This window comes from Bombus impatiens, unplaced genomic scaffold (assembly GCF_000188095.3).
Source record: "Bombus impatiens unplaced genomic scaffold, BIMP_2.2 scf_0487, whole genome shotgun sequence".
Lineage (NCBI taxonomy): Eukaryota > Metazoa > Arthropoda > Insecta > Hymenoptera > Apidae > Bombus > Bombus impatiens.
This window is the reverse complement of record NT_176906.1, coordinates 2,126,629-2,151,059: the sequence shown is the minus strand read 5'-3', so window position 1 is coordinate 2,151,059 and position 24,431 is coordinate 2,126,629. Positions and strand designations below refer to the sequence as shown.

Here is a 24,431-nt window from a genome sequence, read left to right as displayed (position 1 = left end):
AATAGAATGTTCATTGTAATATGTATTTAGTAGGTGAAACAAATATCTATTTATATTCCATTTCTTTGCGTTTATTTAAAGATAAATCTGCAGAAATTTGTCAGAATTTTATGCATTTATGAGAAATTTGAGGATATAAAAATACACAGAATGCAGACAATAAACAAAAATATATGAAATATCCAAAGTAGAATATTCATTATGACAATACTTAATAGGTAAAATTTAGTAGTGCTTGGGTTTACAAAAGCACGAATCTGCATAAATGTCCGTAACCTATTTATTATTTATATATTGGTTATCATTTATAAATCTGAAACTTTAGATATGTTAACTGCAGTTTACCATAATGCAGTATCGTATTCGTCCCCCATGAAGTAGGTATTTAGTATGACAAAGCGAATAATGTACGTGCGTATTTACGTGACTAGATGTATTCATGAACGACTGGTATGCAACACACCCCAACAACCGGTGTCGCATATTTTTACTGATAATACCATCTTACGAGAACACGTACAGATTTAATTACAGAATAACTGCATCTATAATATTTCAAAACGTTTGATTTTCTTTGTAAAGTAGGTAAGTCACGCGATCCACGTTTCACTCCAGCGTTCATTCACTTGTGCATCGTCTGCTTGATAGAAAGGAAATTTATCATACTTATGCATCCATTGAATTCGAAACGTTACTCTCTATGAAAACGAAATCTTGTTCGTGGAATAAATTTTAGCATCGTTCGAAAATTGCAGATTTGAATGGGTCCAGGTAGAATAAACGTTTCCAGAAACTTTTTCTACATTTTTACTGTATTTAAAAAGGCATATACTTGTAACTCGTTGAACATGGAATGTTTCATTGAGCTGTAACAATAAAAATTCGTGTCAACGAAAAAACGAAGTGACTCTCTAAGTCTATTTCTTGTTCCATTGTCTAGAATTCGTAGATTTTCTTGCTTCTTTCTTTGTACAAAATGCAAAATTTATTTTGTTGTCCGCGACAGATTAATTTTCAAGTTACTACATTCTTTGTTCCAGCTACTTTCCAGAATTCGTAGATTTTTTTTTCTTTTCTTTATACAAAATACAAATTTTGTTCATGATGATAATACCTCTAGTTGAACGGTGCGAGAACCATACATGCGCACGAAAGAACGTTCCTACGCGTCGCTAGGACAAAGGATGATGTTTCTGATTAATGAATTTATGTACAAAAGCGTTCGTGTAATTTCATCTTAATTAAGTAGATATTACGCAGCATAGTAAAAAAGAATGCTAAATACCTATATTTATGACTATCATATGATACATATACGATCTAGTTGAAGAACCTTCTCTCGTACAGAGATACTAAAAGTAAATGGAACGGATTGCCATATCTCGATATACCTACGAATGAAATGTGTTATTTCATTGTAGAATCCGAGTACAAATTAATATTTGATCTTTCTCAAGTTTCCTGCCTTTTTGAGAAAACGGGAGTACGAGTCAGATGATAGTTGAATATTAATACAAAAATACTCTTTGAAGGCAGGAATTGCGAACTAAGTGTATCATATATTAGTAGTAACTATTGAGGACGTATCAAGCTATACGTAAGTCAATCCTTAACGCGAAAAGAATTCCCAAACAGTGTAAGTGTTCATTACTGCTCTTTGTTAAGAATATAATCAAGCATATTATTGCAACGCGTCTGTATGCTTTTGTTTCGAGTCAAGGATCAACCATTGTCTATTATCTCGATATTCGTGTAGTTTGTCTTTGAACAGTGTGAGCAATGACTCTATCGAATCTAGATACCCGTTACGCGTGATTGCGTTCTAATAGAAGAGCTTCAATTATGTTTGAAATATTAATCAAAATGATAGTTTGTTCTATCCATCTTTTCTTTTTTCGTTATATATGTAAGTTTGATGAATATTATTTTCCAGAATAGTGCGAACCGATGTTCGACGGCGGCCCTCTGTGATGGTGATGATGCTTTTGACCTGGTCCGGAATATCTGCTTCCTGGCCTTGAATGGACTATGGCGTAGTGATCGCTGTTCGTCGATATCGACCTGGTTGAATTCATCGTTGATCCTCCGGAAGCATATCCTTGCTTCCCGTTTAAGGAGTACCTAAACACAGGCAATGATTCAGTCGAGTGTTCGATCGTTGCTAAAAATAATCTCGATGACAATGCGTTGATAGATCAAACACGTAGACGATTAGTCACTTTGAATATAATAATTAAAGGCCATAATATTTTTTAAATATGACGTACGAAGTAGCATCAAGTTTCACGAGCAATACTAAATTGACTAAAATATGTTTGAAAAGAAAGAAGTATCTTTTCTTCGCTATGCATTTCATATGCTCGTTTAGCTCACGCGAGCAATATTCATTATTTCCCTTCAACAAGCTAGCAATCGATCCAAAGAATTCACTACCGTGTTTCAATCAATTCGAAGCACGCAAATTCCTCGAATCCTCCTTTTCTAAACATCTCAATTACACTCCGCACTAAAAGAGAATCTCTTTCGCCTTCGGGCTAATTACAAGTTCCGTGGAATTTCAAGGAATCTTTCGTCTTCGTGTTCTTATGATCTGAAACGTCGTTCCAATGAGAAATAAAATCGAACCTCGAGCCGTATTGGGAGCCATGCCAGCTACGATACGGATCGTAGTCCTCGATAATCGATGGCTCTTTCTCGATAATGTCCGTCCTGGTGCAGCTGCAGGTCATCGCGGAGCAGAGGAATATATTGATTATCAGCATGATGAGGAACAGAATGCCAAGAGCTACTGCCAGCCACAGCAGCCATAACGGGTGAACGCTGCCATCCTCGTACAATGTCTGAACGGCTATGAAACAAGTACCGCGTTAACAACTGTAAGAAACCTCTCCTGTGGAAAATTGAGAACAGAGAATCTCGTCGAAATGGAGAACCTGCTGCGTGGTGGCTAATTAATTCAACTCCGGAGGTAGGAGTTCAAGTAGGAGGTATGAGTATAATCACGCGGTGTTATCCACGGAGTAAGCAGGAAGCGATGGTATAGTATGAAAAGTATGGCGTGATATTTACATGGCGTTTGACCAGGGTCAAGAACGAACACGCTCGTGCCGGCTAGGAGCACTCCTTCCTCGCCGCTCACGCTTTGCCCATTAATTAAGGACGCTCCCTTTATATCTTCCTCGTTATCGCCTTCGCAAACGGGGATACCGCAGCTTCCTGGTGGAAAAGAAGATAAACCGTTTTACGTTTCACCTGTTATCTATTACGACGCATTATTTACCGTTCGACACTCGCTCGACCACCGCGAGGAAAGCGTTCTGAAATCTCTTCTTGCAAAGTAGGAAGCGTAATCGAACGAACCTAGACGCGATACGACTATGGTTGTCGGTGTCCGTTCGAATAACGCGTTTACTAAACGTCCAAAGAAAGTTTCGAGGGTATATGTTAATTGCCGAGCCGAGTTGAACGGCACGCTGTAACCCAGATCGAAGCAGGCCGTAATCGGAAATCATTCAGCGAATCAGTTTACCTCTGCACACGGCGATGTCACATTGAAAATGCACCTGCGGACTGTCAGGGAACCGGAACATCGAGAACAATGTCGCATCCGCCAGGCCAGTGTTTCGATCGTAGATGAATTTCGTCATGACCCGAGCCTTTACGGGACACCTTTGTCATGGAAAATGAACGTTACGCAACCGGTTATGATCGTGATTACAGCCGTGACAGCTTGAATCGCGTAAAATTCATATCGGGATTATGTAACTCTGTTGGAATTATCATTGATCCGTTCGACAATAGTAATCGACAGTTTTACGTAACTATTATAGATTAGATTTCCACAAACTTTATAGGTACACGAACGATTTTGATAAATGAATTCGTCCTAGAGGACGAACAAATGAAGATAAACGGGGTGGATGTAAAACGTACCCTTTATCGTCGATCAGTTGTACGCTGCTGTTTCGTTTGTTGAACGCAAAACAGGACTTTACTTTGATTCCGTACATTCCTGCAAACGAGAAAGATCGATGAGAACGCGTGAACGCGACCGCGCGTTCACGCGCTACGCGTGCTCGTTAATTCCAATTAAACGTAGGGAGTGGAACGGAGTAAGAGTTGCTGTGTACGAACCATCTGGTCGCGAGATCTCCGCACGCAAAGTGTAGTTGTGACCATAAATAGCCTCTTGCACTTTGTGGCCTCCGTCCAAAAGGCGCAAAGATACTAGCGAGGTCTCGTTTCTGAGCAAAGAAATTAACGTGTCGTGTTAGGATATTAAAGTCTTTCTGTGTAGCAATCCACTCTCGTGAATTGCTGGCGATTCCACCGAGATACAGGATAATATTAATAAACTGTGATATGTACTTGGCGTTTTTGAATCCAGCTTTTCCGCACGTGATCACGTAAAATTTATCGTCCGCCAGCTCTAACGTCTTGTGTATCCTTACCGCGATAGGAATGGACCGTTCCTCGGTGTCCTGCAAGAATTACAACGGGATTAAGGGGAATTTGTTGCGAGCGCGTTTAATGAAGGACGACGTTTTCCACCAAACAAATAGAGTCTCTTGATGTTATCGGCCGAAGTAATAAGAGTTCAACGCGGTGTTCTATTCTGATATTTCTGTGATATCGTTTCGCAAGCATAGTTATACAGAATGTTTCGTAATATCTGAAGATCAAGAACGAATTTAAAATGCGACAGTAAATTGAGCATTTTCCTTACCTGACCTTACTTCTCGATTTTAAAGCATTTGTTTCAACAAGTACATCTTTTCACATTGAAAAGTGGTATCAGTATGTGTTTGAGGTTTAATCATAGAAATGGAAAAGATCGCTTACGTTGTTTACCAAAACGCCACAATAATCCGGGGAGCCTTTAGGCGCGAGAAGATTAATGGCGAGCGTGGCGTGTGTAGAGCCGTTTCCGGGCGCCATACATTGTGGCGTCCGAAAATCTCTGGCATGAATAGCTCCCACGAAACTTTGATTCAGGTTCACTCGTATCGTCATGTGGCCGGCTTTACATGTTGCTGTAACCGTCGGTTGAAACTCCGTGTCCAATAATTGTCCGGTGACCTGCGATTGAACAAGAATTACATTGACTTTTGACAGCAAACAGCCTGATCGAGTGAGACTTTGATAACGAATTCAACTACTGTAGATGGTTACTAAAGTTGTTTGCTTGTTACGGTAGTTTTTTCGATGAACGCTAAGCGATATCTAGGTCAGCCAGGAGCCGTACTAATCGACTCCATATATTGGAAGATAAAGAAAAACGATGGTACCACAAATATTATTTTTTGAAATTTATGTTCAAATTGAGAATTGTTTTCTGCATATAGTAATCAATCTTTGGTTTTTTTAGAGTTGAACACTTATCATGTATGAATTTAATGAATTAAGAAAAAAAACGTAATTGATTAGTTTAGTTTCTAAGAGATTCACTTGCAACTAGAATATAACAGTACAAAGATATTCTCTACTCTGTTGCAAAGATAGGCAGTGAAAACGAATATCAAAATATATATTCATCGGGATGGTCGATTTTCAATCTGAAGGAAAACACGCTGGTAAAGCTCGTTTCTCCACTTTCGTTTTCCAACATTTGCGTATAGTACAGATATATCGACAGCTGAAGATGGCAACAGTTGGATCATGAGAATCGCAGTTGTAAAAGATACAAAAAAATGAGCCAAGACACAATTAATATTAACATACCAGGCTAATTAGTCTGCCAGCTTTAATTATACTCAGTTAATTGCCCCTTGCCCTTTAAAGATCGCATACCAGGCCTCAAGCGTCCACCGTTCGTCTCGTGGTTATAAATTATTTAATTAATTACAATCAGACAAGGGGAAGAATTCTCGTGACCATGGCGAATTATGTACCGGATACCCCTATAGAAAACGATCGAAATTCACGAGTTTTTGCTCGGCCATGCATACCCATCGAAGCTCTTGAGTCATAACGAAAGATCGGTGATATTTTCTCGTGCCAATCGCTAACTTAATGCCCAAGTAAACTTGGACCGGTCTGGGCGGCAGCTATCGACCCACGCTAACTTTCAATTTCATGTGGCCTCACCACGTTCTTGCCACGGTATATGGTAGACATGTATACATATAAGTACGTCCAGAAGTGCCAGACGGATATACGCCAACAATAAAATAGAACCGAGCTAGAGACGAGCGAAAGAGATGCCACCGCGACAAGCATCGAGTCTCTTGGAAACGAGACAAAGGTCTGGAACGTAGGCGGTTGCAAGGCCAACGGTCCTAAATGCTTCAGTGGCCTCTCTCCGCGGAGAAAGAGAGAAAGATCAGAGACGTGTTGGGTTACAGAAAAGGATTCCTCCTCTTCGCGAACGGCTAATCGATTATGAGAACACGACATGGTAACGTATACGCGCGTCCTTGCGTTTTATTGATTGCTCCTTTTTCGGTCTCTGTTCTGCATGCTTATGGTATCCCTATCTCGTTCGCCGTCTATATTCTATTATCCTTAGAATACCAAAACTCAGACCGCCTTTGTCTTCCTTTCGACACTGACGAATGACATCCTTCCGAATTTCTTTTTATGCCAACTTCTTTCGTTCGGAACGACTAGTTCCGTTGGTTAACGCGATCCTCGTGGATCGTTCGTCTTTTCGTAATATACCTTGGCTAAGTTAGCTGTGATCTTAGACTTGTTATTTTGTTATAGTCAGTTATACGTTTAGCCTACTTATCTATTTGCCAGTCGTATTGCAAACAACAACGAATTCATTTTCTCGAGACTTGCGATTGCAGGAGAAGGGAATGCGTTAATTATAGGCTGATTGCGAGTATACGCTTGAGACCCGAGGCTTTACGTAATCGATACGGTAGCTCCAATTAACGAATACTTCAAGAAGTGGCCGGCAAGAGAAGAAACGAGACCAGAGGTCCTCGAGGCTTCGAATGTGAGACGAGCTCCAATGAAGGACACGGCTCTACCATTGCATCGTTATAAGAAACGCAGAGGTCTTTTCTAATTTCTACGATCGTAAGGAGAATCACGATATGTGCGTAATTACTATGATTCACGATCATTGGGCGGGTCGTAAATGCACGCAACATTTGATATTACACGAAATCTTTTATACATCTCCTCTGGTGGATTCACGCGAAACTATGGTCGCGTGCTAGACGTTAATCGAAGTCGGCATTGTAGTGAGCATAGCTTTCTTCCTGCGTTGGAGACGTAAAAACCGTGTGCTCACGCCATGGAACACGCCCCCCTTCCCCATTTGATGTCTAAAGTGACGCAATCAATTGCTGAACACTGTGCCTTGTCCAGGTAGCGGAGAGACGAGAATAGTGGGCAGAAGAAAATGAGGGTGACATCACGGAACCGGCTGCTTATATAAACGAAAGTTAACGCGATCCGAGCTAGCGCGCTGGTTAGATAACATCTAGAACGTGTCGGGTTGTTGGCGAATTTTGCGTGGGACACGAGGAACACGGGCTGGAAGCGGCGTTCGAACGGATCAACGATCGATGTAACTCGCTAACGAGCGATTTTACTCGTCCACGGGGAAAGCAACAATTAGCCGGCGCGGACGCGCGACGGCCGGTCACGAAATAGAATAATTCATGTACAAGGAACCGTGGCGGGCAAGTGGCCACTTAGTAATTCGCTACGATAGAATGCACGCTATCGACAATCAAAACCCCGGTCGATAAATCAATGAATTTTTTCGGCTTCGTCTATATAGGCGAAACTGTGTAACAACATCTTCATAGAAGTGTGTGTGTGCACGAGAGCGCGCGCGCGCGGTGTGCTCGCGCGAGCGCGAATTTTACGCGTGGATAGCGGCAATGTATCAAGATTTAATCCGACCGCCTTGTGGCCGCAATGTTTCAACACATTCCGATAGTACACACCCATGGGGCAAGTATGCGAGCCGCAGGAACGAGGGCGGAATAGTATCGACTGTGAAGCGGCGACTATTTTTTCCGAATCGAATGAAATATATTGGCGGACTTATCGAAACGTCGGACATACGCGAACCTTCGCTTCGCCGTATCGCTTTTATTAAATACGTGAATAGGTATAGGGTTTCGAGTACACACCGTCGCTAAACCGTGAAACTTCTGCTTGTTCGAGATAAAGGGGTTTCGAAAGAAAGTTTTACTGTTCTCTTTGGATGGCCGTAGTTTATCAGGATTTCCGATTCTTTTTATCGTTTCTTCGGGAGGAATAGGAGATACGTATTGCACATTTCGATCCAAGTTCGTAGAAGTAGCCGGAGGATAGGCCGGGGTGTTGTTTAAAACTTCTCAAATTCTTCCTTTTTTGGTCACAGTGGATACTTACTTGTATCTATCGAAAAATAGACACTTTATATGCAGTGACTCACGAAAATATTTGAATATGTATCATCAAACGTATTCTTTTTTAACGTAATGTATCATTAATTTTGTCCTAAAAACTTTATTCCAATAAGCTATATGAATCATACAAACATGAAATAATTTGGTTTGTTCAAATCAAACCCTTCGTCAGGTAGCATAACGAAAACAGTTACTGCAGTGAATATTTTCTGCTCACATCCATTTTATACAATGAATTACTCAATCTGTTGAATATCGTGGTTCACTTTTATTCTCAATGTCTCATTACGTATGTACAGGTCGGTCTTTATTGTGTTCAGTGTGTTCAAGTATATTTGTGAGTCACTGTATCTGGAATTCGCATAATAGGAATTCAATGATTCTCTTTACTACCTACGATTTTTCATTTGTACTAAAAACATGTACAATTAATTGGATTCAATTGACAGTAATTCATTTAATCAAGCACCGATTAAAATTTCATTCCAGTAAATGGAGTCCTTCCGTTCTAAAAAGTATGATAGCTATAAAACTGTCGTTCGTTCGTAGAAATAAATACCGTACATAGAACAAAGATGATCTTTTTTGATTCACTGGCAAGTCTTCCAAGCGGAAAGTTATAACGAAGCTCTGGAAAAATACTAAACGTGCGCGGAACAGCACGTGGTACGGCCGAGTAATTGAAAAATACGAGGAAGTCACGTCTCCGTGGAACAATGCTGCTGTGTCACACTCGCAAACTGTAATATACTACAGGCGTTTACAATGCCACCGGTCTTCCTGAGGAAGCAAGTTTCAAGAAACAACTTGCAGTAATTGTTTACATGCCTCCCGACCTTCTTTCACGTTCGATGTACCATTGTTTTTTCGTGAAAACACTCTCTGTCCCTCAATATGTTCGCCAACGCACAGGAACCTGAACTTGAAAAGGAAATATATCAGTTTCTCACCACTCATTGCCTGCATTCTTTAAACGTTCGAAAGTATAGAGCGTTTCAAAGTTGCACGATTGAGAACTTATACAAAAAGGAGGTACACATTAGCGTGCTAAAATATGCATATAATGCCTTAAAATATCAGTGTGTCGAAAGTAGAGTCGTGATTTTAATGAACTGGTTATTAATTAATTTTGTCTGTACCATCGACAGCATAACAAGAACAATAATGAGAAATGCATTGTGAAAGTTTATTTTTATAGAGCGCTGAATTAATTAGTAGAGAATTCGAACACCTTTTTTGTAAATAAAGAGCGATCTCACAAGTTGATTTCACTTAGAAAGAAAATCCGTGGTATCTATGAAGTGTCTGTTAAGAATCTTTCCCTAACTGCTCGAGTGTATAGCTATGATTCCAAATGATTCTTTATTTACATGGTCGATTAAGCCCGAAAAACACATACTTCCGATTAACATACAGTTGGGCCGTGTTCGAAGCATAAATTATATCATTACGAAGAAATACGTCCAGAAGGTAACGTGGCGATCATGCAACACCTTCGAACGATAAAATTACGTACAAAGCAGACTACCAGACATTAATATAACAATTACGACGTTATCAGATGTATCGTTCCTTTTTGTTCCTTTTCTTTACGATTATTACAGGCAGAGCTCTAAGGCGTTTGTCAATGCGAACTGCTTGCACGTACGCTGGATACATGCAACGTAGAAAGCGCATTCTTTGGCCAGAGGGCTCGAGCCAGCTCTCGAATTATCTTGCGAGGAAAAAGGAAGAAGGAGACAGCCGAAACGTATGTTATTGACCCTGCCTTCTTCAGGTTCTTTCGTCTAACCGTCTGTGTCGTCGATTTTCTCTCCTTCCTTTCTTTCTTTTCTTTTTCCCTTTCTTCCTGTTCTTTTCCTTTTCTCCTTTTTTTTTCACGTCCACCGAAACCCAAGCCAGCGGCATTTTCGCCAGAAATGGCGCTCACCATTTCGTCGTACAATTTGCGATCCGATCGTTTGGCAAGTTTTATGCCTGGACGTTTAACGGCACATTGTTTAACACACACATTGTTTAATAATGACCGTTTACACGGAAGCATTCAGGGAAAACGGTTATGTCGAACGGTACGCAACCAAACAAATGACTTCCGAGAAGGAAGATCCTCGAAGAAATTTCTAAGAGGAGGACTCGGTGAAACTTCGATTTCCTTTTCATCGATAAAGAAGCATTCGCCATCAGTAAATATTTATATATATATACATTGGTTTTATAGCCTCTTTGTCGTAAATCAACATAAGATGTAGTTTTGATTGATTGGTCTAAGAGAACAGACATATTTGTCGTTCTTTCAAAATACACGGTACATTGTTCAAAGTAAGTTCGATTTTTGAGAATTACGAAATTATTGGGTTCAAAACTTAGGTTTGGTTACCGTGATTGTGAAATTATCGAATGAAGCCTGAAATGTAGAAAACTATGTACAATTATCCATCTTATCGTAAATATTCGTACGTATATTGTTGTTAAAATTATCTTGTAACTAACTTGAACTACTAGACAAGCCAACTACAAACTATAAGATTATTTAATATAATTATTATAAGTGGCATCGCTTTATCATATACTAATAGTATTTCAAATGTTGAACATTTGCCCATACTATTTTCCAAATTGTTCCCATTTTACAAAAAGAAACGTCATAACCCAACGCAATCTTCGCTGAAAACGGTGAATTAAAACCCGCATCGCAAGGAACTCACCTCATAAAAAGGCCTCAATGGCCACGATTGGCTTAATTGTTTGTAATATTTAAGGACTGGGAGGAGCCTCGCGAAAGCTACAAGACACTTTGTAAGAGATGAAACTCGCTTTCGTCCGTTCAATATTTCGACTCGGAAATTATCAGATTAACCATCGTCGGAAGTAATTGTAAATTTAAGTTTCGCGGTATCTGATCGGGCGGGCGCGTCATCTCCTCCCACTTTTACGGGAGCGCGATCCTCTCGAAACCCGAAAGCGTGTAAGTGAAAGCAGAGTGTGCACCGGGCCCTGGAACGCTGTCTGTTAAATTTACGCATGGTAGAAACGGTTCGAAAGAAAAGCCGGGACACGTGAAAGTGTGCGATCCGCAGAAGATTCCGCTCTGTGTACGAGCGAGCGTTCGACTCGCGGGAGAGCTCCCGCATTCCGTTCTATTATGTTCCGCGTCGTTCACGAGACAATGCGCTCAAAGAGAGCCTCCGTGATTTTCTTCTAAAACATCAAGTGAAAGCATATTTGATGCACTCGACGCAATTAGTGGAACGATGAAAGGAACGTGGTGTACGCGCGTAATATATTGAGTTATCTTCGTTAGACCTTGTAAATTTGAACACGAACACTGCCGATGGATATCGACTTAATTCGATAGAGAAACATATATGTACTTTTATAGCCAGCATGATCGGTTGCATTGGTAGTTAGGAACGATACAATCGTTTCAATAAGCGTTCCTCTAATCAGTTTGCTTGTGGCAGAAAAACAGCCCATAAAGCTCGCTCTGTTGAAACCGAACGATGTCTATATGATCCTCGTATTATTACCACTTGCAATTTTAACGATGGAAAATATTGATTTCACCCCTTCGTTCTCGACAATACGTATAGGATATCGGTCACGTTTTTATGAAATTTATATAGTATACCATGAAACGTTAGACGTTAAATTTGTATAGTGGCTAATGGTATTCCGTTATTTTACTCTTTTGTCGTGCGTCATTGTGTTTCAAGCGATCGATTCTGTCGTCTTAAGTTACGTAAATCTTCGCGTCAAGGAATCCGCTTTCTTTCTGAAAAGTAACCGATTACGCCTTGTGCAAATAACGCGGAGATGAGATTCGCAACGAGTTTGTTTCTTATCGTATATATTACGGACTAATAGAAATGCACACGCACGGTCATGAATACATTCACACGTATGTCTGCGTATCGTAGGTTTAATAACCGCAAGAGATCGCGCGAACGCATTTATGTGTACATATGTGTGGTACTATACGTCGGTGTTGGCTAATGGTCAGTGTATGGGTGTATACTATACGCTTTCTGCATGCGTGTTATTGAATGGCGAAAGTGAATTGCGTGAAATTATTACGATTATACGAAACGCGCGTGGCGCGAGAGCAACGTTGCTTATTACCTTCACCACCTGCGTCGATAAATAGATAAACGATAAGTTTCAATAATGTTAAGGTGTTTGAACGGGTGGATGCCGATGCTGTTCCCTACAACATCTACGATGTTACCTATCTGGGTGAATTTTTACCATAATGATTTTTTATCGTAATACGAACAAAGGAACTATGGCGCCAGTTTAATATGATAGACACGTATATGCATACGCATATACTACGTGATCGTTTATACAGCAGATTTGTAGGAAGAAAGAATACTAAAATGTATATGGCAAAATAAGATGGTGAATTTAATCAAAATGAATTTTGAAATTGGAAGTGAATATAAGTTAATGATGAATTAATCATCAGAAGCAGTGTTTACTACCTAACACACCGTAGATTTAAATTACCCATTGAAAGATAGAAATAATATATTTTGCTATTTACTGTATGTCTGTATATATCTGTATATATCTGCATATATTTAATATTATATTTTATAATATCATCCCTTGCATTAACGTCAGAAGTCTTTTCATTTAACCAGGAAGTTTTTCTTAATGTAAATCAAAATTCACAAATTAAAATATCTAAGAACAATAAGCTCATGAGGTACCAAAATATTTCCAACAATTTTAAAAATTACAAACGTCAATTTAATTATTGCGTATAGTATATTTAAAAATCAGTTCGATAGTGCCATAGTATGCTATTATGCAAAGTTATTATAATCTAAAGAAGCAAGTGTCCGAGTACTTTTGAACGATGAAGCATCACGCGAAATACAAATTCTGTATAATCATATGGAATTTAATCGATGAGGTCGATGTTAATATCGTAGTCCAGTTATCGCTGTTTTTAATTGAACTGTTAAAACCTGAATGAGGAACGTACGTACGGTGCAATTAATAAATCTTACAGCGGCGGCGGTCGATGTAATTTCTCGTAGAGCGAGCAGCTCTTCTTTAATAATCGCGGGCACACATGGAAGAAATTAAAATGAACGATACATGGCGAATAAAGCCCAGAGAACCTCGGTACCTCGACAGCCTTTTCTACGCGGTTTTAATTAATCTCTGACACGATTGCAAATTTCGTAGACTTACGCTCGGACCCAGGTATGCTTATTAATAAATTGTTGTATCAACGGCGGATCGTTTATCGCGGCTGACTGTATGGTTGCTTAATCTTCAACGATAACTCATTAGACAGATTGAAAGAGTATCATCTTTTTGTGTCTGGGTAAAGAAAATCGGATACTTTCCGACGTCGCGCCGTTAAGCCTGCGTCGAATATAAAACCACTGAAATGAAAATAACGTATGTTTCCACAGCTTCTATCGGAATTCCAAGAAAGGGAGCCTCTCTCTCTCTTTCGTTGTGATTAATTCTACATCGAGTTTAAGCAGTTCGTGCAAGTATAATAAAAGCATAGCAATTAATACATATTTCATCTTCACGTGCAACTTCTGCTACTCTGTCGCTAGCCACTCATCAAGCCGATTAAATTATTAAAATATCATGATATCGTTGCAATTAGTTCCAGTTTTCTTATCAGAATCTAAAATGGCTAGAAATTGCTAGATTCTTATCTTTTATATTCATTTCAAATCAAATTATTCAAATACGCAATATAACATAGTCAGAATAAAAGAAATGATTTAAAAAGGATGTTATTTATGATTGATCATAATTATAAAATATTTTTTCTACAACTTCGTTGGCGTGTTTGCAACTTGGAATCTGAATATGAATTGCGTGCTGCCTTGAACGTTCCTCTCAGAGCCGCATTCCGATTAATAAACGGGATCGAGCGTTTCTCGTCGTCTTGAGAGAGAAACATTACGAAGGAAAGGGTTCGAAGAGCAAGACAGAGTCGCAGCCAGTGGCCAGACGGAAAAGTATGGCGAAAAGTGAAAGCGACGAAATTTAAAAGCAAAAAGGCAAAACTACGCTCGATTTTATGACCGGTTGAGGTCACTGGTCCAGCCATCGTATCGTGGCGAAATCGATGCTCCCGTGGCTTCGAAAGCCTTGACTTCCAGACAGGAGCGCTGTACATAAATCTTTCGAAATTGTTCTTAAGAAGTTAAATGCACTATTTCATTAACCACTCGATTTCGAGTTGTTATATTTATTTTGTTGTTTATTTGTAAATTAACTAGTTTACTTCTAAACGATCGTCCTTTAGCTTTTAGGTATACTTCACAAGAACATGTTTTAAAAGCTTCGAATTTACGATATCTTTCGAAATGTGTATAGCAGTATACTGAATAATTTAAGTAACTATGGACACAAGACTGCAAATGTCTATGTAAATTCATACGTCCACCTACATTAAAGGAAGATAGAGATCTATTTTATCTACCACATGCTATAACAAGTATTTTATATATTTTCCTATGAAGTGGTTACAAGAAATATTTGCACGTATCCTTATTATGCAGTGAAGCATATTTTTAGCAAATTCCACATTTCATTCTGGATTACCTCTTCCAATCACTGTATTTAATATGTCACTGTACATTTTTTCATAAACTTGTAATAAGTACACATAAACATCCACATCTAATTATCAAACATCTACTTTCATGAATTTTCATTTAAAATTGCCAAGTATAGAAAAGAATATGTTCCATCAATTTCATGGATATCTTTTTGACGTGTAGAATTTTCTACTACAACGTAATTAAATTACTATATTGCACATGAGGACAGTACCCAAACATTCGAAGGAACAAGCGTACAATGCTGGATGAAAACGTTTCAATAATTTCGCACGACACGGATAATGTGTGTGTATGACAACGGGACGGAGTAATATCACTGCTCCGATACTATTTTCTTAACTGTGCCGTTTATCTTTCGCGAAATGGTATCATTACGTTTGCGAACGGCAACACACGGCGCGCGTTTATTGTTCCAGCAGAACAACGATTCCGTACGCGGCGAATACTGGCGTATTTTACGGTACCCAACGAACGATTCGATTGCAAAGGGTGACGCCACGTGAAAGGAAATACGAAATAAAGAAGGTATCGAAACTCGATGGGACACAGAATTTACGGGAGATCCGACGTAGCGATACGTTTCCGACGATTGTCCTTCGGAACGTCGACTCATAAGCCGATGAGCTAACCGATGGATAATGGCGTCGAACAGGAGAACGAGAACAGCAAGAATCCGATGAAGAAGGAAGTGCATAGCTGGAGGAACGGGACATTAAAACAGCGGCGTGATTTCATGCGGCAGTCTGGGCCGTTCTACCTCGTTTCCCAGAAAACGATGAAGAATTCAGAGCCCAGGTGAATTCGATTTCGAGTCGAACGGTAGAACCGAGGGAATTCGAGGGGTACGATTCGTGGTTTTACAGGTTGCTTCAAAGCTAACTTGGTTGTCACTGAAATGAAAATTACAGTATCTATGATTAAACAAGGGTGGATCATGGCAAATATACGTATAAAAGTTGGCTGTTTATACTAATATAAATGACCTGTAAGAGAATACGCGTTTTAGTCAGTTATGATGCATTTGATTCTTCACACTTTCTTCGCATATCTAACAGATACGTTTATATTACTCGCAGAAACCAGTTGGTACGAGGAATCGTATAATCTTCGAATAAACATTTCTATGATATCTATTCGATAACTATAGATTGAGAATCATTACTACTCGTATCTTTCAAAAGTTTACAACTCCTTTTCTTAAATACTCTCTACGTTCGTCTTTTCTCTCAATCTGTATCCCTTTTCTCTGATTTTCAATCGTATAATCTTTCAAACAGACGTTTCCACGATATCTACCGCCTATCAATTAAGCATCATTATTCGTATTATATCCTCCAAAACTTTACAATTCCACCTCTGAAACGCTCTGTACGTTCGCCTTTCTTCTTCCTCCGTATCCCTTTTCTCCCCCTGGTACCACGTTGGGTTCCGTGGACCGGAGCCCATAGGTAGTTTAAACACTTGACATGGTTCGATCCATGGAGCAGTCATATAGGTTTGCCCACGGCAGTCGGCAAATCAGCCACGTCAGTGGAGATCGTGATTTATATCCGTAGTTCTCCCGAGGGCGACGCCAGGACGAAATCGACGGAGAGGTACGTTCTTCACGCTTCGTGTGCAGTACCCCGGGTTCTCTTTGTGTTCGACGTGTACGTGCACAGACCATCCGCTGGCAACACATCTCGCCGCGTACGAAATGGCATTGTCGTAAAGATGTAAGCGTCCGTGAATCCTATCTGGAAGTCGAGGAAGCACCGGTGAAACCACGAACCAAGAGAATCGAACTTTTGTGGCAGTGTTCCTCCGGTTGGGAACGAGCGAGTCTTCTCCACCGACGGTGGTAATATTAAATATGCGGTTTTTCATCCGAGGATTTAACGATCTAGCATTTTTATCGCTATATAAAATGACGAAGAAATAGCTACTGATCCTATTACAAGAGAGTCGGTATTAGAAAATGGTAAAAGTTGTAGGGTGCCGTTAAAATTGTTTGGTAATTGAGAAGTTGGAATGGTAAACGATTTATTAATTTATTCGAGCTTTTAAGAGTATCGCTATGATAAATCCTAATTACGCCGTGATTGAAAGAGATGGAAATGTAAAATACAAATAAGTAAATTTACCCAATCCAATACACTTTATTTATACTTCATTGAAATTTCTGAATGTGATAAACGCTGAAAGTTCATAGCTTGTAAGTAACGGATAATGTAACTTATCAAATTAAAAAAAATGCATTTTCTTGTATCTGTTTGAAGCTTTTGCTTCTGGTATCTACTTCGTTTACCATTGCAGTTCCTCATATTTGGAATGATATCGTTATCTATTCAGTAGTCGAGGCATTACACATTAATTACACGACTATTTCCTCGTGTTTGTCCAACGATTTGCACGATGGTGATAGAAGGTGTGACTAGGTGGATCGCCTTTAATTACGACGCTTCCCGAGAAATATTTTAACGAGGTATTAACGCTTTGCTGGCCTTGCGGCGTAGGAGGAAGACGAATACTCGGTGCGGTGCTTATTTGTCAGCATCGCTGGCATTAAGAAAACGAGAATGAGGATGAAGAAAGAATTAATTGCGGCGTAGCCGAGAATATTCAGAGCTCGAAGCTCCTTTGTCTTGGCCTTTGCCACCCAAGAAGCATAACAAAAGATATGGTGCACATCTTGTTAAAAATCTGCAAATCTTTGTTATAATGAAATGATAATATCAGGAGAAGATGGTGCAAGTGACGATATACTTAAGTTGAGAGAATTGTAGATAAGATTTAGTATGAACACAGTACTGTGGTACATAGTTATAAAAGTTTAGAAACCCATAGCCTCTAAATAAATATGGATGTCATGTATTATTTCATGCGCGTGTTTTTGGGAAAAACCGCACTTGCATTTCGTCTGAACCGATCAAACTTGGACAACAATAGTCTCGAGATTTATTTACTTCAGAAATAACGTCACTCAGAAAATCACACACGTAATGTCTCTTAATTTCTAATAAGGATAAATCCGTAAGACATCCATTATCATTGAGCTTTGAATTTACATATATTGATAGGAAATTTCAATGTGCAAAAAAAGATATGTTCATGGCACTCCATGTTATCTTTTCACGATTATAATTTTGATCACGATGATTCATCAATAAATGAATTTCGCGCATTATACGCATTAAATGATATATGAAGAATTATGAGCGACAGCATTGTTTAAACATATTCACTTTCATTACCGTTTAGTAATATCTCGATAGGCGGGAAAATAATGAAGCCGGGAATAGCGGTGAAATCGCGTATTGTACGTAGTACGATGCATAGTATGCACGCCGTGGCTGGAACGCGTCATCATTAGCACCGTTTCCGTTCGCTCTGATACACAGCGCAGCTCGTAACGTTGAAACGATGCGTGATTCCCAGCGGCCAGATCATTCTAGAATTTACCAATGCAAATCGATGAAAAAACGACGCCTCGCAGCGTTAACGCTGTATCTTTCCATAGCCTCGAACATCTGCATTCCTATGTAAAAGAACTTCGTACCAGTCTGTTCGAAAGTGCAGTGATGCCAGAGAAAAAGAGCAGACTGGCATGATGGTTATAAACTGTTCGGCCATATTTGGTCCAGCTATCTGAGCGCCACAACATTTTTAACGCGTAATAGCGTAATTAATCAAGATTGTACAAATTTCATTTCTTCAACTGGATTTAGGTAATCAGAGTGTGTTGCAGGTGATGCAAACTCATACATATTTGATTTGACTAATTCGAACATTAATTTTACTTCAAATGTGATCCTCATTAATTTGAACGAAATTTAGTAAAGTAATAATTCTGAATAATTTATAAGAATCTGTAACTACTTTAGACTTGTTTGTAGTCAATCAGTTATGAGAAAATGAAATGATTCAACAAAAATTCTATAACATAGCTCATATGTCTATACTAATAACATTTGACATAATTGTTCAAAAATTTGAAACCTTATTATCGTCATTCTCACTTCGGTCACACTTCTTGTCAGTCATGTAGAATAATTTATTATCACATCATCATTCTTCAATAATTCAAATTCTTCCAAATTCCAAACATGCTTTTCTCGTAACTAGTTGAACATCTGACAATTAGAATTACAGTTACACTTATTCCAAACACATCGAACTTCTCCTTAGTTATTCCTGAACTAAATTCATATAAATCCGTGGAACCCGTATTCGAAATAGCCCTACCTCAATAAGTCCAACTTAACGAAGAACCGTGTCATATAATCAACCAGGGGAACCGAGAAATATCCTAGTTACAAAACCTCCAATCTCCATAGATATCTCACTGTTATCATAATAAAGAAAGTATTTTATATGCAACGTTGGAACATGTTTCTGTCGTCTAAAATCGGACAATACGCGTTATACTTCCGTGTCGCCGGTCGTGTGTACGTGTTTGATCTTCGATGTAGATATAACGTATGATATACCAGCTGCGAGTAGTTATAGCCAGCCGTGCGTTGGGTGGATCGTCGATATTCTCCCGGCGCTCGTAACCCTCTCGTATCCGTTCTCGTACCTTTCGCAATCTCGAACGAAAGACATATTATCGCGGCCGAACGTAGGCCGCTCCTGTGGCGTAGGCAGAGACGCTATCTGGTCCGTGCTCGTTCTCCCAAAATGGACACGCCAATGAGAGGAAAAGTATGCAACAACAGAGGTTCTGTCCGTTTTTGTACAAGATTCTGTATATGGCAGTGCACTTACACTGCAGCAAAACGAAAAAAATCCTTCGACATTTGCTCGTTCTTTACCCATCCTCCTACCCTACCAGCGAATTCGTTCAAAGAGACCCAAGTAAGAGCACGAATATCGTTGAAAATCTTGTCGATTGATCGACCGTAAGTAATATGTACCATGTAAGAATTAATTGTGCGTTGCATCATGCCTTCGGTGAACCATGGAACATTTCCGAAGAAACCATTCCAATATTATTGCATCTAGTTAAGATTTGATATTCTAATTCGTCAAACTACTCTTGTAACCAGCATGATCAAGCTAACCGATTAGAATATTATTTTCAATAACATGTCTACGTATTTACTGTTACATCTATACATTCACATACTATCATAGTTACGAATCCGTCGGTTTGATTTAACTTTTAAACTTCATTTCTAAAGGAGACGCAGTACGAAACCAATACGAAAATATAATCCTTAAGTCCAAGGTCTTAGACGAAGTCCAACGTGTCAAAAATGGATAGAATGTCATCGTTGGAGCATTGTAGTTGTGATCCGACTGTGATTTTTGATCACAGTTTGTGGACTTGTAAACGGCTGAATTTACGAACCCGCACGGTTGTCTGCTCGACGAAAAATGTCCGACGTAAGAGGATTACAAAGGTGGAATAAACGCGAGGGATGCCGTCACGCTTTAAATTCTGTCGATTGCCACAGAAGGAACGATGCTGAGTGTACATGCGTGATCGTGGATTTCACAGAGCGCCCCGTGGAATTCTCGCGGAAAGTGAGAATTCCTTCGCTCGTTGAGAAATAAGATAGGTATATGAGAAGCATAAGATTTTCTGTGCGAGACTGTCGCTCTCGAGGACGTGCAGTGGTATGTCGCGCACACGGATGAGTGCAAGGATGAAGGAACGGATTTTTCTTTCGACGCGGCGATGTCTAGTTTGCGTTGCGTCATTTCAACGTGATTGAATATTTAACTAAGAGGATCGCGCTCTTTTTCTACCGTATGTAGTCATACCAGTAGTGACACACATCTGTTACTCTGAGCCATGAAAAGAGTTGGTACTATGTAACTCACTAAAAAAAGATTTGTTCACGAAAACTACATGTTAAACTTTAATGTGTATTTTATTGTACTATGCAGGAAAACAAATTTATTTATATTTTCATCTCATAAAAATTTGTGACATAATCCAGGTTTTGCAATTACTGCCAATATGCAAGTGCTTTCATGTTCATTCCGCTGCAATGAAAATTAGCGTTAATTTCACTAAAAGCACCTGCACGATTTTAATAGAAACAAAAATCTGAAATTTTGCTGATTTGTGCAAAAATTTACAGTTAATAAAATTAAACAGCAAACTTAGTATTCACAGTGTTTTTACATCCGGAAATTCTCGTAATCGGATCATAATTCGACCATACAAAAATTATTCCATAGGGTTAATCGGATCATAATTCGACCATACAAGAATTATTCCATAAGGTATGTTACCATTAACTAGAATTACATGATGAGCGTTGAAATATCTGTTGAATAAAATGTGGAATTATCAAGCAACGTTAGCGCGATTTTATGATTATCCTCGTTTATTGCGTTCTATTCTTCGAGACGGTAGCGTGCGACTCGCAATCGCGCGTACACGCGCAAGGAGCATAGCGAAACTGGCGCAAAATAATTGCTCAACGAACCCAAACTTGTCACCTCGGCGTGTCACAGATCGAGTCCGTACGTTCTATATCGCGGTGATATGGTAGGGTAACTCATAAATATTAATAAAGCGGCGTTGTGTAAATTGATCAGCGCGAGGCCGTACGCTTTAATAAGGCCACCTACTATTACGAATGATCGGTAATGCCCTCGATTGACAAGCATCGCAGAGAAATGAGAAGAGCCTTAAAGTTCTTGGCAAGTTCGATACAAGCGTTTGCAATTAATTCGCCGATTCAGCTCGACAGCCGGCGAACGCCATTAAAATTCCCTGCGAGCTTGCGCAACTTGCTTTCGAATCTCTTGTGTGGCGAAGCTTTCCAGAGTATATCGCCGATTTCGATAACATTCGCTGTGTATCCCCCCGATGCGTTTTCTCGCCGCTGACACGAACGTAATTGTGCGTACGTAAAAAGACGACGTTCGATTCACGGAGAGGGTCCCAAGAGTAAGGTCTATTTATACGTGCGGGATTCGAACCAAAGCCAAGTTGTATCTACGATTTACGTCGTAGATAACCCCGTATGAGGCAAGGCCAGTTTCCTGTTAAATAGATTTTTTAATTAAGTAAAAGTTCGGTCCGCGAGGAGTGGTATACGGCCGAGCGGCTGTGTGCATCATTGTTTCTCACTGCCCACTTAAACGGTACGTGTTTGCACGATACATACCGGGTGTTCGTTGCATCGGGCGTTATGTACGCGTTATGAACCAGTCCAGACAAATATCTAGTCACCCTGAGATTATGACATTTCTTGTAGAAGCAACTTACGCTTCTGCATTATCCATAATGGAAAGTTCGCTTATGAATAGCTTAAGATTTCCTTTATATCAAGGTACCTCTAAAAAGAATCATTTTCTTAGGAGAAGAGATGAATAATGCTAATGTTTTTCATATTCATCCAGTATTTACATTCCATTGGTACGAGCTTTAAACATGTTTCTATATCTCCTATTCAATTCACGCATAAATACACACCATTCGTTTGTTCGCTCTTTTATCCAGCACACGTAATTGTGCAATTCACGCATTCGATGCCCGTCCCATCGATACACGCACACGCGTGGCCGCGTTCGTGGTAGCCCGCATTCTTGCTGGTCATAGGCAGATCCAGAGGATCCGCGGCATTTCGACGCACGATATATTTCGACTGGAACGAGACACAGAGAACCGTGCCATCCAACGATGCAGCCCTCCCGCTGGACATGCATTCCTGTATCGCGTTCTCGCAGAAACCAACGAAGCTGGCCATGCTCCAGCCGGTCTATCTGAATTTTTCTCGGCGAGGGAGCGCAACGCTCTTACCGAAACAATGTGAAAAGGCTACGTTTGCGGCCGTTAGCGTACCTACTTGCCGATAGATTACTGTATCATATCGTATTGCGTGGTGAGCACGCGAATACCTAAGCGATCTGCTTTTTTCATGAACGGTTTCGCGATACTACGTTCGAGTACCGTTCAGTCCTTGTGGATCCTTGAAGTTTTTCCTAATTCTCCTAATGAGATGATAGACGAAGATTTTAGTAAATTATTGGAATCATTAGATAACGACCGATTTATGACTGCAGCTTATTGTACATTTATCTAATTTGTTTAACGGTTAAACGTCAGTGACACCGATTTAGAAGCGACGGGAGTGTATTTGCGCGAGATGAATGAGTCAGCTGGAGACTCGGCACTCGATCGCGGCGATTTATCGTCGGCGAATGTGCGTTTATATGTATCTCGCGTTATCCCAGCAAGATAAAGAACAGTCATCTTCCATTTCGATTCCACTTCTATTTTCCCGCGATTCTGTTTGTCCAACGACGATTGCGTATCGCTGATCTTAACTCGTGCCGATACACAGATGAATAAACGACAGTGATACAGGTAACAGAGCAACTGCATCAAGCCTGCATTCCGGCGGGTATAATGTACTTCTCGATGGGGACATTGAGAAAAAGGTCCACAAAAGTCTAATTAATACTTAATTTATAACAATTGTTTAAAGTAATCGGATATTGAGGTCTTATCTATCCAAGAAACCGATCGTAATATGATTGGGGTAAAAAATCATTAAGATTCAAACGAAATTATCTCCAAACATCCGCATCTATGGAGAGATTCCTTCGGCTATCGATTAATAATGTATCGTAACATAAAAGTATTTTGCAAATAAAAATTATTTCAATAAAAACAGCTACGAATATTTCGTGAAGCACTTCATTTATTGACATATAAAAGAAATCGTTGCAAAATGTGTTGTACGTAGAACTTCGTGACTGGACATTGCCAAACTTACCTGGCCGACGCGAAGCGCCACCAGAACCAAGAACAGTATCGACACAAGCGCACTGGTGAACGCGTGAAAATTGGTCCTTCTCACTGGCATTTTGGCAGAATGCGTGCCACACTGAACGACTGACTGCGAAACGTGTCACGTTCTTGCCAAGGCTCTCTTAAGGCCAATCTCACGTCACATTTTCGTTATTTGCCGAGAACAATCTCATCGTATCGCGCGCGTTCAGCGAATGATGGGACGGTTTCGAGGCGACCACGCGGTTTTTGCTTTTCCGTAACGACGAACCGAGGAAACGTGGCGATCGTGAGCACGCCCGTATCGTGATCTCGTGGATGGTGTCTCGAAAACTCGATGGTTCGTTCAAGAGAACTGGAAGCGAATGTTATACTGGCGCAATAATGACTGTTCCTCCTGAACTGCCCCCAGGGACGCTCAGGTGTTCAGCGTTTTTGGTGGGGATAGATCGTGCCGCAGCGGCCATTCCCTTTTCATCCGATATTGTATGCGATCCACGCATTCATGTCTCCGAATCCGGCAATGAGCTTTGTATATTTCTCATGGTTGCTGCGCGAGGTCAGCACTGTGCACGCCGCACATGACTCGCGTAGAAAATCTCTTTATCGACGTGCCTGGGAAATTCGAGAACGTTCTCATATGGTTTCGAAACTCTTTTCTACTAGATGGTGACCTTAATTTGCAAAAGGTGACCTTTCATTTTTTCACAGATTGGAAAATGTTTCTTTTTA

General features: G+C 40.0%; 1 protein-coding gene across 1 annotated transcript; it reads right to left on the bottom strand.

Moving 5' to 3' along the window:
• Nucleotides 1–793: 793 nt before the first annotated feature.
• LOC100749482 lies at nt 794–24,114 on the bottom strand. The gene is made up of 9 exons (XM_012387848.3): nt 23,686–24,114; nt 4,843–5,079; nt 4,369–4,481; nt 4,135–4,244; nt 3,934–4,012; nt 3,530–3,669; nt 3,070–3,216; nt 2,626–2,848; nt 794–2,121 (listed from the first exon to the last, which is right to left on the bottom strand). Exons 1-9 carry the CDS (start codon nt 23,773–23,775, stop codon nt 1,923–1,925), a joined length of 1,338 nt encoding a protein of 445 aa, XP_012243271.1. The 5' UTR covers nt 23,776–24,114; the 3' UTR covers nt 794–1,922.
• Between the last annotated feature and the right edge of the window lie 317 nt (nt 24,115–24,431).